At 41.8% G+C, this 18,112-nt stretch overlaps 1 protein-coding gene across 1 annotated transcript in view; it reads left to right on the forward strand.

Moving 5' to 3' along the window:
* The window catches only part of synpra (synaptoporin a), a 37,643-nt gene extending 21,727 nt beyond the window's left edge, over positions 1 to 15,916 (forward strand). Inside the window, exons 3-6 of the mRNA XM_021569605.3 lie at positions 12,863 to 12,990; positions 13,591 to 13,789; positions 13,991 to 14,182; positions 14,273 to 15,916. Coding sequence (XP_021425280.3) covers positions 12,863 to 12,990; positions 13,591 to 13,789; positions 13,991 to 14,182; positions 14,273 to 14,530 — 777 coding nt within the window. The 3' untranslated portion in view covers positions 14,531 to 15,916. The remainder of the gene's footprint in view (positions 1 to 12,862; positions 12,991 to 13,590; positions 13,790 to 13,990; positions 14,183 to 14,272) is intronic.
* Positions 15,917 to 18,112: the final 2,196 nt, after the last annotated feature.

Consider the following 18,112-nt stretch of genomic DNA (forward strand, 5'->3'; position numbering starts at 1 on the left):
TGAAGTAGAATGCTAAATCTATAACTCACATTTCTATGGAAATTTGGTCGGGTCGCCCAAAAAGTGACATATTGCCACTTTAACACTATCAAAGTTTCATTCTACTGTAGAAATTGTGCTTGAATCAATAAAATATTAGCCACTTTCAATGTACCGAAACAAAACTGTGCAAGACTTAGTATGGAAAACTAACTGTGCAAGATATTTTGTTGTAAGCAGAGGGCATTGGAGTAGGATTCTATTGCATTGACAGGCACGACTCTACACAGGCCATGCGCCATAACTGCAGTAGGCCTATATGCAAATAGCCATTGCCAAATATGGATCTGTGCCGTTCATTTGAACTGGACAGTGTTTACAGCATGAGAGGTTGGGAGTAGATGCGCTTGTTTTGAGATCAAAGCGAGAGCTGCATGTAGCCACCTATGCACATTTGTTCATATTATTTGCTAGTTAGTGAGTTATTAGCCCAGTTATAGCAAATTTCTACTCAACAATGGGGGAGTGGTTGCGTCGTACATGAGCACAAAATATATGCATTTCTAGCCATCTTCAAAAGTGAGTCAAGTAAAGAGCTTTTTTATGTCTTAAAGGGGTAATGTTGTATTTTGAGACAGTCTTGAATAAGCTTGTAGGGTTCTGTATTTATTTTCTTAGGCAACCTTGTGTTCTGTTTGTGTTCGTGAACGTAGCCCTGTTTCTTTGTGTTGTTAAAGGTAGCCCTGTCTTTCATTTTTGTTCATTGATTTCACCTGTGTCTCCTGTAACCCTCCTCGCACTGCTCCAGCGAATCCCAGGCGGGCTCTGGCACTCTCCCTGGGTCGACCGCCCACCTGTCTATCTCTTCCCACGTTGTATAGTCCAGATTCAGATTCCAGAAATCCTGACATCGCTGCCTCTCCTGCCCGTTACCACGCTGCTTGGTCCTGTTGTGGTGGGTGGTGCTGTAACGGTTTTCTTCCGTCGAAGGAGAGGAGGACCAAAATGCAGCGTAGTTCGTGTTCAACATGTTTAATAAAAGACGATAACGTGAACACTACACAAATACAGTCCTATCTGGTGCAGAGAACACAAAGACAGGAAACAACCACCCACAAACCCCAACACAAAACAAGCTACCTAAATATGGTTCCCAATCAGAGACAATGACTAACACCTGCCTCTGATTGAGAACCCTATCAGGTCATACATAGAAATGGACAAACTAGACACACAACATAGAATGCCCACCCAGCTCACGTCCTGACCAACACTAAAACAAGGAAAACACAAAAACTGTGGTCAGAACGTGACACAACATTTTCAGTCACCTCCTTGTCTGGATGACAAGTGGATAAACAGATTGATGTCAAGCCCTGCATGTTTTTTTTCTAAAGTGTCCTGGAATGCAGGCCTACATTGAACACCAAACATTTACTTCTACTGTAGACTGGGTGGTAGAACAGCTATTTCCATGTAAAAATGTTATGGGATGCATTTTTTTCCAATTGTTGTTGATGGTAGGCTACTCTCAGTGGTGGAAAAAGTTCCCAATTATTACACTTAAATAAAAATAAATATACCTTAAAAGAAAATGACTCAAGTACAAGTGAAAATCACCCAATAAAATACTACTTGAGTAAAAGTCTAATAGTATTTGATTTTCAATGTACTTAAGTATCAAAAGTAAATGTAATTGCTAAATTATACTTAAGTATCAAAAGTTAAAGTATAATTAATTTCAAATTCCTTAAACATCCTCTCAATGTCATCTGCGCTTATTTCCAGCAAATTTAACATGTGTTAATATTTGTATGAACATAACAAGATTCAACAACTGAGACATAAACTGAACAAGTTCCACAGACATGTGACTAACAGAAATGGAATAATGTGTCCCTGAACAAAAGGGGGGTCGAAATCAAAATCAAGTAACAGTCAGTATCTGGTGTGGCCACCAGCTGCATTAAGTACTGCTTTGCATCTCCTCCTCATGGACTGCACCAGATTTGCCAGTTCTTATGGTGAAATGTTACTCCACTCTTCCTGTAAAGGCTTTCCTCCTCTTCGTCTGAAGAGGAGAGGCGAGAAGGATCGGAGGACCAATGTGCGGCGTGGTAAGTGTCCATGGTTCTTTTAATAAGAAATACTCAACATGAACACAACTGATACAAAAACAATAAATGTGAAACGAATGAAAACCAAAACAGTACCGTGTGGTGAAAAGCACAGACACGGAAACAACCACCCACAAAACCCAACACAAAACAGGCTACCTAAATATGGTTCCCAATCAGAGACAATGACTAACACCTGCCTCTGATTGAGAACCATATCAGGCCAAACATAGAAATAGACAAACTAGACACACAACATAGAATGCCCACCCAGCTCACGTTCTGACCAACACTAAAACAAGGAAAACACACAAGAACTATGGTCAGAACGTGACACTTCCACCAAAGCACCTGCAAGTTCCCAGACATTTCTGGGGGGAATGGCCCTAGCCCTCGCCCTCCAATCCAACAGGTACCAAACGTGCTCAATGGGATTGAGATCCAGGCTTTTCACTGACCATGGCAGAACACTGACATTCCTGTCTTGCAGGAAAACACGCACAGAACGAGCAGTATGGCTGGTGGCATTGTCATGCTGGAGGGTCATGTCAGGATGAGCCTGCAGGAAGGGTACCACATGAAGGAGGATGTCTTACCTGTAACGCACTGCATTGAGATTGCCTGCAATGGCAACAAGCTCAGTCAGATGATGCTGTGACACACCACCCCAGACCATGACGGACCCTCCACCTCCAAATCGATCCCGATCCAGAGTACAGGCCTTGGTGTAACGCTCTTTCCTTCGACGATAAACACGAATCTGACCATCACACATGGTGAGACAAAACCGCGACTCGTCAGTGAAGAGTACCTTTTGCCTGTCTGGTCCAGCAACGGTGGGTTTGTGCCCATAGGCGACGTTGTTGCCGGTGATGTCTTGTGAGGACCTGCCTTACAACAGGCCTTACAAGCCCTCATTCCAGCCTCTCTCAGCCTATTGCGGACAGTCTGAGCACTGATGGAGAGATTGTGCGTTCCTGGTGTAACTCAGGCAGTTGTTGTTGCCATCCTGTACCTGTCCCGCAGGTGTGATGTTCGGATCTACCGATCCTCCTGCAGGTGTTGTTACACGTGGTCTGCCACTACGAGGACGATCAGCTGTCCGTCCTGTCTCCCTGTAGCTCTGTCTTAGGTGTCTCACAGAACAGACATTACAATTTATTGCCCTGGCCACATCTGCAGTCGTCATGCCTCCTTGCAGCATGCCTAAGGCATGTTCACGCAGATGAGCAGGGACCCTGGGCATCTTTCTTTTTGTGTTTTTCAGAGTCATTAGAAAGGCCTCTTTAGTGTCGTAAGTTTTCATAACTGTGACCTTAGTTGCCTACCGTCTGTAAGCTGTTGGTGTCTTAACGACCGTTCCACAGGTGCATGTTCATTAATTGATTATAGTTCATTGAACAAGCATGGGAAACAGTGTTTAATCTTTTGACAATGAAGATCTGTGAGGTTATTTGGATTTTTTCGAATTATCTTTGAACGACAGGGTCCTGAAAAAGGGACGTTTATTATTATTTTTGTTTTGTTTATTAAGCAAACCAGACAGCACCATTTTCTTGTTTTTTATTTACTCACGGATAGCCAGGAGCCCACTCCAACACAAACATAATTTACAAAGCATTTGTGTTTAGTGAGTCTGCCAGATCAGAGGCAGTAGGGATGACCAGGGATGTTCTCTTGATACGTGGGTGAATTGGACCATTTTCCTGTCCTGCTAAGCATTCAAAATGTCATGAGTGCTTTTGGGTGTCAGGAAAAATGTAAGGCGTAAAAAGTAAATAATTTCCTTTAGTTATGTAGTGAAGTAAAAGTAAAAGTTGTCAAAAATATAAATAGTAAAGTAAAGTAACCCCAAAAAACTACTTAGGTACCACTTTAAAGTATTTTTCCTTCGGTACTTTTCACTACTGGCCACTCTGGTAGGCCTACATTATGATTAAATAGCCATAGTAGCCCACTTGGCCACTGTTAAAACTGGAACATAAGGTGGTTACAGCCACAGTGTTCACCGAATTTTCACAATGTTCAAGTTTGCGCTCAGCGGACCTGAAATTTGCTCAGTGCCGAAAATAATTAGAGGGAACATTGGCACAGGCTGCAATTTGTTGTGCGTCCCCCACGCTTCTGCAGCGTCATCACATCGACTGTTCCCAAGGCCTGAGCTCCCATTTTGATGCAGGAAATATCGTCCCCTCTCCAGAAGCAGGCAATCCGAGTGATTCCTATGACAAAGATTCAGGACAATACATTATGGGGTATTGCGTGTAGATTTCTGATTGTTTGTATTTATTTAGTACATTTTAAGGTTAAGGCTGTAACGTAACAAAATGTGGAAAAAGTCAAGGGGTCTGAATACTTACTGAAGGCACTGTACCTCTTTTCCCTCCTTCAGCGAGCAGTTGTTACAGTCATACGTTTTCAGATCAGTGTGTATGAAGGAGAGGATACAAGGAAATAACTATTGAGATGCATCTTTGTAGTGCATATCTGAAGTAGTACAACATACTTCCTTCAAACCACGGAGGCAAAAACAAAGTAATAATCCAACAAGTTATAGGCCCATCGCTCCTCAGGGAACATAGGCTATGGACCACTGCTGTCCATCCCACTCTGTTCTGGGTATTTCTCTCTGATTTCTTCCATCCAATGTCTGTTTTGTTGATGCCCGATTCAACCTTTCATGAACATGTGTTCCGTGGGCAGCCTCTTTTTCCATTTCCCTTGTGGATTCCAGGTAAGAGATGGTCTTGAGATGTTGGAGGGGGGCTTTTGGAGAGTATGTCTGATCCGTGACACATGTTCTCCTCCTGACATCCTCGAAGATACGTTTTTCAATTAGAAGAGGCAGCCAGGGTGAAGTAAAAGGGGATGTTTGGGATGTAGCTAGTTCTCCTTCTGTTTACAAAATATTGTACTCATCTGTTACTCTAAACTAAGAAAACCTCCTTGTTCATTATACATTGTGAAAAACTTTCTTCAACATCAATATCTTTGTAGGAGGAGAGCTTGACACACTTTCTTTCCCCAGGCTCCATGACTTTTGCCCTCAGCCCTCGGCCCTCACATCCAATTCCAGACCTGCAGGCCCACAGCAGCTAATGGTCATTATCTTCTGTACTTTCATGGGAGGTAGATTGTAATGTGATGGCAGAGGAAATGTGTTACATAATTTATAATTGGATCTGGATACATATACTGTACCTGGTTTGAGACAGATAGTGAGATGATAGATGATGTTCAAGGCTGAGTTTGGAGCAGAGCTTCCGTGTGCAGTGATGTAGACCACTAGGAGTGATATAACTTCCTCCAAGCTGCCAAGTCCAGTTTTTTAACACTAATCTGTCTCATGAGGTTTAACTTCTATATACCTTTTCATGGGTATTAAAAAGCATCTCACTGGAGAACTACAGAAAGAGAGATGTTCCTTCAAAGGATGTTTGATCTTTTGCATGCTTTCTGTCTTTCATTTTGTTGTCATTACATCATGAAATATACCAGATACAAATGAATACATGAAATCAACGTTTTTTGGGGGAGTGCATATCTGAAGTAGCACAATATACTTTCTTCAAACTATGGAGGCAGAAACAAAGTAATAATCCAACAAGTGTCCATCACACTCTGTTCTGGGCAGTTCTCTCTGATTTCTTCCATCATATGTCTGATTTGTTGATGCCTGATTCAAGTTTTCATCAACATGTGTTCCGTGGACACCCTTTTTTTCAGTTTCCCTCGTTGGTTCTAGGAAAGAGGTCTTGTGATGTTGGAGGGGGGCTTTTGCTTTCTTTCTGTCTTTCATTTAGTTGTCATTACGTCATGAAATATACCCGATACCAATCAATACACGGAAGCACAGTTTTTCCCCTATAGCTGTACCATTGCCACAGAGGGTTTGTATTTCTACAATGGCAATGATAACCTATGCGATATTAAACTGCAGACCTGCATTTGTCACAGCCTGTGATTTCTCCCTATAGTCCCAGATAGAGTTGGTAACACCCCATTAGTCCTGGCCTCAGATGAAGGACAATTTTTTGTTTCCTGAAACTTTTTTGTTTTTTTTTAAAGCAGATTCAGCCACCCTTTTATATCTGAAATCCAGTGGAGGCTGGTGGGGGGAGCTATAGGAGGACGGACTCATTGGAATGGCTGGAGTATCATTGGAACGGAATCAAATACATCAAACATATGGAAACCATGTTTGACTCCATTCCGTTAATTCCATTCCAGCCATTACAAAGAGTCCGTCCTCCTATAGCTCATCCCACCAGCCTCCTCTGCTGCAGTCCCCTGGGCCGTAGGGTTCGGGAGCACAAAAAGCTATTGCATTACTACTATAAGGACAGGATGTGTGCTAAATCACATTAAATGTTGTTGTTTCTCATTCTACCAACAACTCCCTTAGGTTTTATTATTATTATGATGATGATGATGATGATGAATATTAAGGTACTCCAGTAGGGGAGAGTGTGGTAAGTTGAGCAAAAGGGGGAAGTTGTTTCTAGGAAACCATACACAAAATGTATAATTTGACCAAATATTTAGGAAGAAGTCATAATTTAATGGAGTCTGTGAAGGAAGAAAACCACATGGAAAAAGTGGTAAGCAAGTTAGGTCTCAAAAAAGTATTTTCACCAAGTCAAATTAATTGATTGTGTTAGAGGTTTCATGATGCTTGTGTAAAAACCAAAGTAGATAAGAGTGTTCTATTTAGCAGTTGGAGTTTCTATAAGCTTCATTATGAGGTCCTGAACCTAGCATGAAAGTGCATCATTGTAGCTGTGTGGGCTAATATAGTCAAAATCTTTGCCTTGGGGTAAACTGAGCCAATGGTATGGGGTATGTTGCGCCCATGGCAACAGTGTTTTCTTCCAAGGCGTAATGCTAGGCTTATCGCTAGGATATGAGGTAACAACAGGGCATGGCCTAAGTTACAAGTGTAAAAACAAAAGTACAAAGTGTTTGCTAGGGGTTGAGTCTGTGTTAAAATATGCTTAAAATGATTAAGACAAAAACTATTGTGATTGTGTTGAATTGTGTTTGGGAAATAAGGAGAGACATGGTTTTTAAAAGCTACTGGTAATATTTCTGTCATGCCTGCTCCTGCTTGAGCGCCAGGCTCCCCAGCATTACGCACTCCTGCCATCATCATTACACAGACCTGCCTTCCCCCCCATCACACGCATCAGCGATTATTGGACTCACCTGGTCTCAAACACATCTGTCATTACCTTCCCTATATCTGTCTGGTTCCCTGCTCTGTTCCCTGCTTCTGCATTGATTGTTATTTGTCTTTGTATACCCGTGTGCTGACGCTGCTCCTGTCTTGTTTCATGTCTGTTCCTGATTAAATGTTTGAATGTTGAAACGCGTTCTCTGGAGTGATGAATCACGCTTCACCATCTGGCAGTCCGACGGACGAATGTGAGTTTGGAGGATGCCAGGAGAACGCTATCTGCCCCAATGCATAGTGCCAACTGTAAAGTTTGGTGGATGTGGAATAATGGTCTAGGGCTGTTTTTCATGGTTCGGACTAGGCCCCATAGTTCCAGTGAAGGGAATTGCAGCATACAATTATATTTTAGATGATTTTGTGCGTCCAACTTTGTTGCAACAGTTTGGGGAAGGCCATTTCCTGTTTCAGCATGTCAATGCCCCCATGCACAAAGTGAGGTCTATATAGAAATGGTTTGTCGAGATCGGTGGGGACGAAATTGACTGGCCTGCACAGAGCCCTGCCCTCAACTCCATCAAACACCTTTGGGATTAATTGGAACACAGACTGCGAGCCAGGCCTAATCATCCAACATCAGTGCCCAACCTCACTAATGCACTTGTGGCTGAATGGAAGCAGGTCGCCGCAGCAGTGTTCCAACATCTAATGGAAAGCCTTCCCAGTAGAGTGGAGGCTGTTAGAGCAGCAAAGGGGGGACCAACTCCATATTAATGTCCATGATTTTGGAATGAGAAGTTCATCGAGCAGGTCTCCACATAATTTTGGCCATGTAGTGTATATGGAGACATCTTTGTTAGAAAGAATACTATGTTTCCCTGTAAAAAATGGCTTCTTACCCCACTCCCTACTAACTCTCATATCTCCCTCAATGATTCAATCTTAGACATCACAGTTTTGTAACACCTCTGTACGTAAGCGTAGTACAGCCGCTGGCAAGAGGTCTGGATCTTTATGGCGTAGGTTGTGTGATTGCCCTGTTACTGCAGGGTTGCTGGGTCATGCCCCACTCTAGCTGGTCTTCCTCAACTGCTACAGAATTATAATTCTTGCCTAATGAAACTCTCCCTGTTGGGTCTGTGATTACGGATATTGTTTTCTCTAATGGCAGCATTTCCTCAGACTCATTTAGGTCTGGTTTGAGTGGTGTTTCTTGGCACTTACAGTACCACTCATAAGTTTGAACACACCTACTCATTCCAGAGTTTTTCTTTATTTGTACTATTTTCAACATTGTAGATTATTAGTGAAGACATCAAAACTATGAAATAACACATGGAATCATTTAGTAACCAAAAAAGTGTTAAACAAATCAAACTATGAAAAAAAAACCTTGAATGAGTAGGGTGTGTCCAAACTTTTGACTGGTACTGTACATCAATGTCATTGGAAGAGAACGTTAGCTGGTGGTGCTCAGAATGGTGTAGTTTTGTAGGTTCTTGATGTTGTGAGGTTGTTTATGGCATGTTCTGGGGTTTCCTGTGGTATGGTTTTGTGTACATTATAGCTAGGTGTGTGTGTGTGTGTGTGTGTGTGCGTGCGTGCGTGCGGAGTCCTATCTTCAGCTGGGGTAAGAAGAGAACACACTGAATAAAGAAACTGATAGGTGACATCATATCCATATCTCTCTCTCTTTATCCCGTGTCTCTCGCTTTTTTCATATCACTTTTCTCTCTCACAATATTCGTTGTTTTACTTTATGAAAAAGGGAGGGAGGGAGAAAGAGAGAGGTAGAAAACACACAACCCTGTTCAGTCTCTGTGGAGCATCTTCTTCGGTTTCACGGGATGAGAGTGAGAGCTACTAGAAAACATTTTGTGTAACAAAGTTGGATTGTAATTTTCTTTTCAAATGTGTATGGTTATATTTGCACCGGTAAGTTACATTTTCATACACTCTACATACTGCAGTTGATTAGGTGTGGTCAGATATTCAGTTGCAAAATGTTTAATGAAATTCAACAAATGTATTTCAGCATTGAGGTCCTAATGATAAGAGAATACCATGCCTCTCCCTTAAGAAATAATTGTAAAATTGTTGAGATTTAGAAAAGTTGATAGAGTGATTAGGCTGTGTAATGTTCTGCATGATCAACTAAAGTTGGTGCAATGTAAATGGAGATGTGTAATTCTTAGTGCGACACTAGTGTTCAATCCAGCATCAGTTTCACATTGGTCTGTAAGATATTGTAGCGATCCTCGCTATATGAGCCACATTACAATTCCCACCAGGTGGGTTAACCCTATTGACGTGATGTTTAGGGTGTTTGCCTTTCACGCCAGAGACCTGGGTTCACTTCCCCCGTTTGTTACATTATCTTCCTGGTTTGACTTGCTGTCCCACTACATGGCTTTCTGAGGAGAAATGCCTGTGTTGTCCTTTGAAGTGACTAGATATGAGAGCTTACCCTCTCTCAGTGCAGGCAGTGATGAGCCTTTCCATCATGTCTTGCTTTCTCTAGCCCAGGGTTTCCCAAACTCGGTCCTGGGCCCCCCAGGTGCACATTTTGGTTTTTGCCCTAACACTACACAGCTGGGGCGGCAGGGTAGACTAGTGGTTAGTAACCGGCGTTGGACTAGTAACCGGAAGGTTGCAAGTTCAAATCCCCGAGCTGACAAGGTACAAATCTGTCATTCTGCCCGTGAACAGGCAGTTAACCCACTGTTCCTAGGCCGTCATTGAAAATAAGAATTTGTTCTTAACTGACTTGCCTATAAAGGTAAACTAAATACAAATTCAAGCTTTGATTATTTCAATCAGCTGTGTAGTGCTAGGGCAAAAAAAACAAATGTGGGGAGAAACCCTACTTACAGCCTGTAAACCCTCATCAGTGCCTTTACTCATCCTTTCAATTATTTCTGACCAAGATAATATATTTTTTTTTAACAAGGCAAGTCAGTTAAGAACAAATTCTTATTTTCAATGACGGCCTAGGAACAGTGCTGCCTGTTCAGAGCGACAGATTTGTACCGTGTCAGCTCGGGGAAATGAACTTGCAACCTTTCAGTTACTAGTCCAACACTCTTAACCACTAGGCTACCCTGCCGCCCTTTACAGTGAGCCTCTCTCAATCCTTCCCTTCTCTCCTTTCCTCTGCTCTACTACTGGTGGGTTCATTTTAACAAAACGTTAGACATAGAGGATCATTCAGTCTGCACAGACAAATTATAATATGAGCTTGCTAATGATAACTATTACTGCTCCCAGAGCTCTGGATGCAGGGCTGAAAATGAGACTATGGATGAGTAGTGCTTATACATGTGAATCTAAGTTTCCTAGTTCTCATGGTAGTTGAGTGTTTGGCTCAGTAGCAGCATGGGAATTATTTCTCAGGCTCTGTTTGGAGGATCCCCATAGAAACAAACCTGATATATATTTCAGCCAACAGACTGGACAAGTGTGTGTGTGTGTGTGTGTGTGTGTGTGTGTGTGTGTGTGTGTGTGTTTGTTGATGTATGTGCATATGCATGTTATGTCATGTGTATGTGTGGCAGTGTATGCATGTCTCCATAGCACTAGTCGTTTTTCAGAGATGGATCTACAGTCTCTGCAGCCACCCCTGGGAGAGGAGAAGTTGTGGTCCTATTGTGGGCATGCCAAGTGGAGCGGAAGTCTAATGATGTCCAGGAACTTCTCTTGAGTCTGCGGGTGTTGAGGTCATCATTGGGCGCAAGAGGACTACAGAGGATGTCTCTGTCACGCTGACTGCTCTCTCTCTCCAGTCTGTCAGTACAGTACTAATGACTGCCGTCTGCTATATGGGTGTCTTGTGAAAGAAACCTAATGTATTTTGTTATTGCATGTTATGTGTCCAGACACCTGACGCGTCTGGAACTATAGCTGTAGCTACTCTCAATGAGAATGGGGAACAGGTTGAAGGAGCAGATAGCTGATTTGAGCGATTGATATTGTCAGATGTTTTTTATGCCGCATGTTGTTACCCTATTATCCTTGCTGGAATGGTCCAGGTCCAAGTGTTAATAATTCTTCTGTGTCTGTTTGTTTCATAACGGAACATTGGCATCTGAGTCATCTACTGAAATCTAATTCTCACTCATGATGAGACTTTGCTTTTGTATTCGTTTTGCAAGCAGGCGGTGAGAGGCCTAACCTCTCAGTATGAGCCCATTCTGTTCTCAGTGCTTGGCTAATGTACTTCATCAGGCCTGTAGGACTTACAGAGGTCGTTCACATTGAAAATGGTTTATTTTCTCTCTCTCTCCCTATTTCTCTGCCTGTCTCGCTATCTCAATCTGTCTCACTCTTTGGTGGGTGGGTACTCCAGACATTGCTGTCAGTAGCCGTAGCCATGTCACTGCCTCTTTGTCTAACTGCAGTGAGAATCCACCACAGAGAGAGTGGTGCTGGATATGTATTACCTGTATGTGTGGGAGGGGGCCTAATTGAAATTGAGCACTGCTTTGCCTGCTGGAAGACCAACAAAATCCTTGGGAGGGATTAGATCTGCACGCTTTGGTGTTCTTGTTTATCTTTGACTTAACAACTGATGGCTGCATAAATAATTGGGAGGAAATTACAACAAGGCCCTTGTGTTCTTAGTGATCACAATACCCTCTCAGACTTTCAACAGATGAGTCATTAAGCCCATTGCATTCAAAATGCTGTTTTTCCTGTGTTCTGTATCATATTGTACAACAGCTGATGAAACTAACATTGTAAAAGTGTGAACAAATTTGATCAGTGTTATTTCCTCATAGTTGCTGGTAGAAAGTACCATTTACACAGGACCTTCTAACCAGCAGGTTTTGCATGGTTGGAGTTTTGTCTTGCCTGGTGACATCACCGGCGGTATAAGTTCCATGCAGCCATTTTTATCTCCATATCAAATCATTTTCAGTTAAAGGCATACTTCGGGATGTTGGCAATGAGGCCCATTATTTACTTCCCCAGAGTCAGATGAAGTCGTGGAGTTTCACGAGCCAATGCTAACTAGCGGTTGCAGCATGCAGATATTCATAGACTTCCAATCATTGCGCTAACACTAGTTAGGGGAAAACTGAAAATCAGCTGTTATTGGCAGAGAGGTTTGGATCTCTGTCTTATTGGTCTAACTAATTTCCCGCCCGGTGATGTCACCATCCAGGCCAAAACTTCATCCCACCAAAACAGGCTGAAATTTCAGGTGGTCTTTTCAAACAGCTCTTACACAAAAAACATTACCATCATTTTCACAATTTCACAGTATTATTCCAACCTCAGTGTGGAAATATATATAACACACAGGAAAAATCTCATCTTTGACTGCACTAGGCCTTTAATGGACCAATAAAGACAGTTCCAAGCCTCTGCCAAGACTCTGCTAAACAGCTAATATTGTTTATTTTTGACTATTTTAATGGAAAACTATTACAGTAAGGTATATGTATATAATTGTTAACCATAAATGATTTGATATTGAGATAATAAATAAAAAAAACAGATGCATTGGGCCTTTAAATAATCAGGCTAATTACTCCTGAACAGAGTTCCAATTCAATAATTTTGTTGTTTTTGTTTGTTTGTCTCTCAACAGCTTTTTGCCATTTTTGCATTTGCAACATGTGGAGGCTACAGTGGACAGCTGCGGGTTAGCGTTGACTGTCAGCTTGACAAGGCCAGCAGCAACCTCAGTATTGGCATCGATTTTGCCTATCCTTTTAGGTAAGACCCTTTCTAGACACTTTCTAGTAACATTTAAGACACATAATAGTAATGCAACTCGAGGACAAGCACATTTGGGTTAGAGGTATTTTTTCTCCATTTCCAGCGCAGCCCAATGAATGTTTAATGAACCCAAAGAGATTAGGAGCCATCTCCAACTCTGTTGCTCCTCATTCAAATTCCTTTGCTGTCTGTGTTTCTGTGTGTATGTGTGTGCGTGCACACATGTGCTTTTCAACACCAGCCTAGCGGGATAATATTTGAGACAATTTGAGATGTAATTTCTAACACCATATGCAAGATTTAGTCGAGCCAATTAAGATCCATCTGTGTGGCACTCTGAAAGCTATTATGCAGCCAAACAAACGGGTAGTGATTAGCACCAGACAAGATGTCTAAAATGCTTTCAGTGGTCGCTTTGCTAATATTCACTCAAGACACACAAAATAAGATAATCAGCAGTCTGTTGATGTCTTTTAACAGACTTAATCTCTCCATTGTTTAAAGAGTGGCTACAGGTGTTTTAGAAATATAATAAATAAATAAATAAAATTTGGTTTGATTTGATTTGAGACTCCTCTTTTCTCCACTCTGTGTCAGGTTGCACCAGGTGTCCTTTGAGGCTCCGCTGTGTGATGGGAGGAGGAGGGAGAGTCTCTTCCTCATTGGGGACTATTCTTCCTCAGCTGAGTTCTTTGTCACCATTGCTGTGTTCGCCTTCCTCTACTCCCTCGTGGCCACCATAGTCTACATCTTCTTCCAGAACAAGTACAGAGAGAACAACCGAGGCCCTCTCATCGTGAGCTGCTCACCTTTTCCGTGTTCAAACCTCCACTGATTATATTTCCTTTTGAATAAGATAGTATGCTATGTGTTTGTACTGCTTCCATGCTGCAATATATGTTGTATAATGTACCCAGTCCCTGCACCTTTCACATCTGCTGGTTGTGCAAACAGCAACTTGATCACTATTCAGTAATATGTCCCCTTCCCCTCTCAGGACTTCATAGTGACCGTGGTGTTCGCCTTCATGTGGCTGGTCAGTTCTTCGGCCTGGGCCCAGGCCTTGTCGGACGTCAAGGTCGCCACAGATCCAGATGAGGTGCAGGAGCTCATATCTGCCTGTAAGGTCATGACCAACAAGTGTGGCTCAGTGCAAGGACCCCGTTGGTCAGGCCTTAACACCTCTGTGGTACGACAGACTGTGAACCACACACTACCACACCACACACACACCACATGTATGGTTTGTTTTGTTGTGATATACTCTGTCTCTCCCCAGGTGTTTGGCTTCCTAAACTTCGTTCTGTGGGCAGGAAACATCTGGTTTGTTTTCAAGGAGACTGGTTGGCATAAGGGAGGACCTGCTCGGTACGCTGGAGCGCCACCCGAAAAACAGGCCGCGACCTTCAGCCAGCAGCAGCCCTACAACCAGGGCAGTTTCGACCAGTCAGGAGGCTACAGCGGCCAGGGAGACCGGGAGCAGGCATCAGAATACAGTCCTGTGGGCGAACCCACCTCCTACTCCAATCAGATGTAGCCTTGCAGTCTGATTGGCACATCAGTGTTCTATAAGGGAAAATTCAATCAGGGGTTAAGGAAGGAAGGGGTTGAAGGGAGGGAGGGGGCATGAGGGGCTAGTTCAGTTTGATCCCTCTGATGCATCACATTGTTGGTGTCCTGTTTGTGCAAAAACATTAAAAAAATGTGTCCAAATGACCTACATGCAGTTCTTAGGTAAAAATATTCTGGTGCCAGAAAAGGTAAGTTGTCGATTGATACAGTTCCACGCGTTGTATTTTGAAGTATTGTACAAAATCTAGATTTTAGTTACGTTTTTAGATGTTGTTTTCGTGAATGTTGTATTGCCTGTGGCTTGAGTCTGTTTACAGTTTATATTTTTCTGTGCTAGGTGCAATGCCACAGACCTTTTTAACGAGACTTCTTTTTCAAACTGGTTTGTACTGTCGTGGAAGAGAAATGTGGTCTACAATTGTATAATTCTTGAAGTTTCCTATATAGTCTTGACAAAGTGCATGAAGTTGTGCTATGTGTTTCTATGCTTGTTTGTGCACATTCTAATAATGAAACTGGCAGGATTTAATCTCAGCGTTACAGCAAGGTAACAGTAGCAGTTTATTCCTCATTATTAGAATTTTATTTCATCGCTTGTATTTATTTATATTTTTTTCAAGACACCCTTTATAGTATACACTATATTTTAATAAATGTGTTTTTATTTTATATATTTAAAATGATTATTTAAATTGTATCAAGTTTTATTTCACTGCACTAAAGAAGAATTGTTTGTTTTTTGCCATGTTACACAAGATGCCCTTGATCATAAATGGGTTTTATGTATTGATTTGTGGGGAGTTTTTGATGTTGTTGTTAACAATTGTAAATGGGAAAAGTGTTTGTACCCGCTCTGTTTACAAATGGTTGCTCTTGATTCAAATGAAAGAATAATTTCATACACATCCTGGAGCTGGCTAGCTAGGCCCCAGTGAAAAAGGGCCAGAATAACTAAGTTGCAATTAAAACAGTGAGCTCAGCCAAGCTTGTCTGTATAACCATTCCTGAACACCCTCCATTTTATCTGTCATGTTTTCTCTGTCTTGAATTTTATAAACAAAGTCATTCAGGTTTGTACAACTTTTGGAAAGTTTGTGCAATGAATAAAAATAAGTCTAATGAGATGGTGTCTGATATTGATGATGATAATGAATTAACCACGTGTCTTCAGTGTCAAAGCATGTGGTAAAAAAACTCCATGTATGTACTTGCTCTTCTGTCCGTGTAACATTATAATTTGAACAATTTGAAAACCATTTACCAGTATTTGTAATCTGTTTATGATTACTGAGGGTGGGGGATATTTTACAAGCATTTTGAATAATGCTAATAAAGATGTTGGACAAATCCATTCATGGTATGTTCTCTTTCTCTCTCTCAGACAGTTACACAAAGAGTGTCTTAGTGGACATGGGTAGACAGGTCAGTATCCCTAATGGGCCAGGCTAACTCCAGCACAGAAGGTACCTGAGGTACCTGATTCACCCCTTACCCTGCCCTGACCCAATGCCCCAGGTAGAGCACCACCTTTAAACACACCTCAGCTTGGTTACCACAGGGATGGGAGGATGGGCAATGAACGTCTGTCAGATGGTTGAGCAGAAACAGCCTTTCCCAGAGAGAGGCAGGCAGTTAAGTCTGTGGCCCTTTGTTTACCATTACCAGAGTGAAGGAATTCTACTAGCAAACAAACAAACCTAATCCCAGACTTTGTCTCAATAAAAAAAATGATCCGTATCCAGTAAACCTGAATCAGCAGACAGGAATCCCTGGGTAATGAGTCCAGCAGTCATCTGTCCCCAAGCTTTGGAATGAAAGGTATCTGGCTGAATGTATTAGTTTAACTTGGGAATCTAACAATGAGCATCTGACCTGACAACAGAGATTCCTTATTGCTATTCTCAGGGAACAGAACTTACGTATTTAAGATGATCCAATCTGGAGCTCAGATTGACTATTACTTTGGCCCTAACAAACAGCACCTAAGCGGGCTTGGTCACAGTAAGGCTAATGTTTGCCTAAGAACACCTGTTGCCAAATTCCCTGTTCTACACTAAAGCTTCCTGTTAATTTGGGTGGTTCAACATTAAACCAAAGAACCCAAGTAAAATAGGATTTCAAACATTAGTCAATACAGCTTCCAAGGTGTCAAACAGGTAAGTGAACCTATTGTACCATTACGTTAAACTTTCTATACCAGTGTCCATGTCGGACTATGTGGGAGTGTGCCATTGCTATCAGTTTGCTGAGTACCATCTGTTCCTGGTTCTTTGAAATAGGGTTAAAGTGTCCAAACAGCTGTCCTCCATTGAAGGTAGGTACAGTATGGTCGTTGCCTCGTTGTCACTCAGCTACTGTAAGCTTATGTGTTTTTATTGCTGCATCTGAAATCAGGAGTGGTCAGGAGTGGTCAGGGAGATGTTACTCACCAAGTTTCAGGCTTTTACCAGGGCAAGAGAAGTTACTCACAGTTTCAGGCTTTTACCAGGGTAATTACACTTAACACAAATAAAAACACAACATGTAAAGTGTTGGTCTCATGTTTCATGAGTTGAAATAAAAATCCCTGATATTTTCCATACACACAAAAATCGTATGGACAATTTCTCTCAAATGTTGTGCACACATTTGATTGCATCCCTGTTAGTGAGCATTTCTCTTTTGCCAAGGTAATGGCATATCAAGAAGCTGATTAAACAGCATCATCATTACACAGGCGCATCTTGTTCTGGTGAGAATAAAAGGACATTCTAAAATGTGCAGTTTTGTCATGTCTCAAGTTTTGAGGGAGCATGCAATTGGCATGCTGACTGCATGAATGCCCACCAGAGCTGTTGGCAAATAATTTAATGTTAATTTATCCACCATAAGCCGCCTCCAATGTCATTTTACAGAATTTGGCAGTACGTACAACTGCAGTCCATGTGTATGGTGTCATGTGGGCGAATGTTTTGCTGATGTTGTGAACAGAGTGCCCCATGGTGGCGTTTTGGTTATGGTATGAGCAGGCATAAACTACGGACAACGAACACAATTGATTTTATTGATGGCAATTTGAATGCACATAAATATCGTGACGAGATCCTGAGGTCCATTGTGAGGCCCATATATTTTAATGTATCTGTGACCAACAAATGCATATCTGTATTCCCAGTCATAAGAAATCCATAGATTAAGGCGTCATTTATTTATTTCAGTTGACTGATTTCCTCATATGAAATGTAACAGTAAAATGGTTGAAATTGTTACATGTTGCGTTAAGAAATTGAATGATTCGAATATGACATGAAGGGAGAAAAGCTTTCCCAAAGAGAATGTGTCTAGAGAAATTCAAGAAACTGGTAAAAGCACTTTAGTGCAGTGAGAGTGAAGGGCTATTGTCATGTGCCCTCTGTTTTCTTACCCCGTTAAAAGCATGAAACTGTGAGTAACTTCTCTTGCCCTGGTAAAAGCCTGAAACTGTGTGAGTACATCTATACTGAACAAAAAATATTGACTCAAAATAATGTGACTCCAGTTGAGCACCTGTGTTTTCTCATCAGTTCAG

Source organism: Oncorhynchus mykiss, chromosome 17 (genome assembly GCF_057628025.1).
Source record: "Oncorhynchus mykiss isolate SJ-2025 chromosome 17, ASM5762802v1, whole genome shotgun sequence".
In the NCBI taxonomy this organism is placed as follows: Eukaryota; Metazoa; Chordata; class Actinopteri; order Salmoniformes; family Salmonidae; genus Oncorhynchus; species Oncorhynchus mykiss.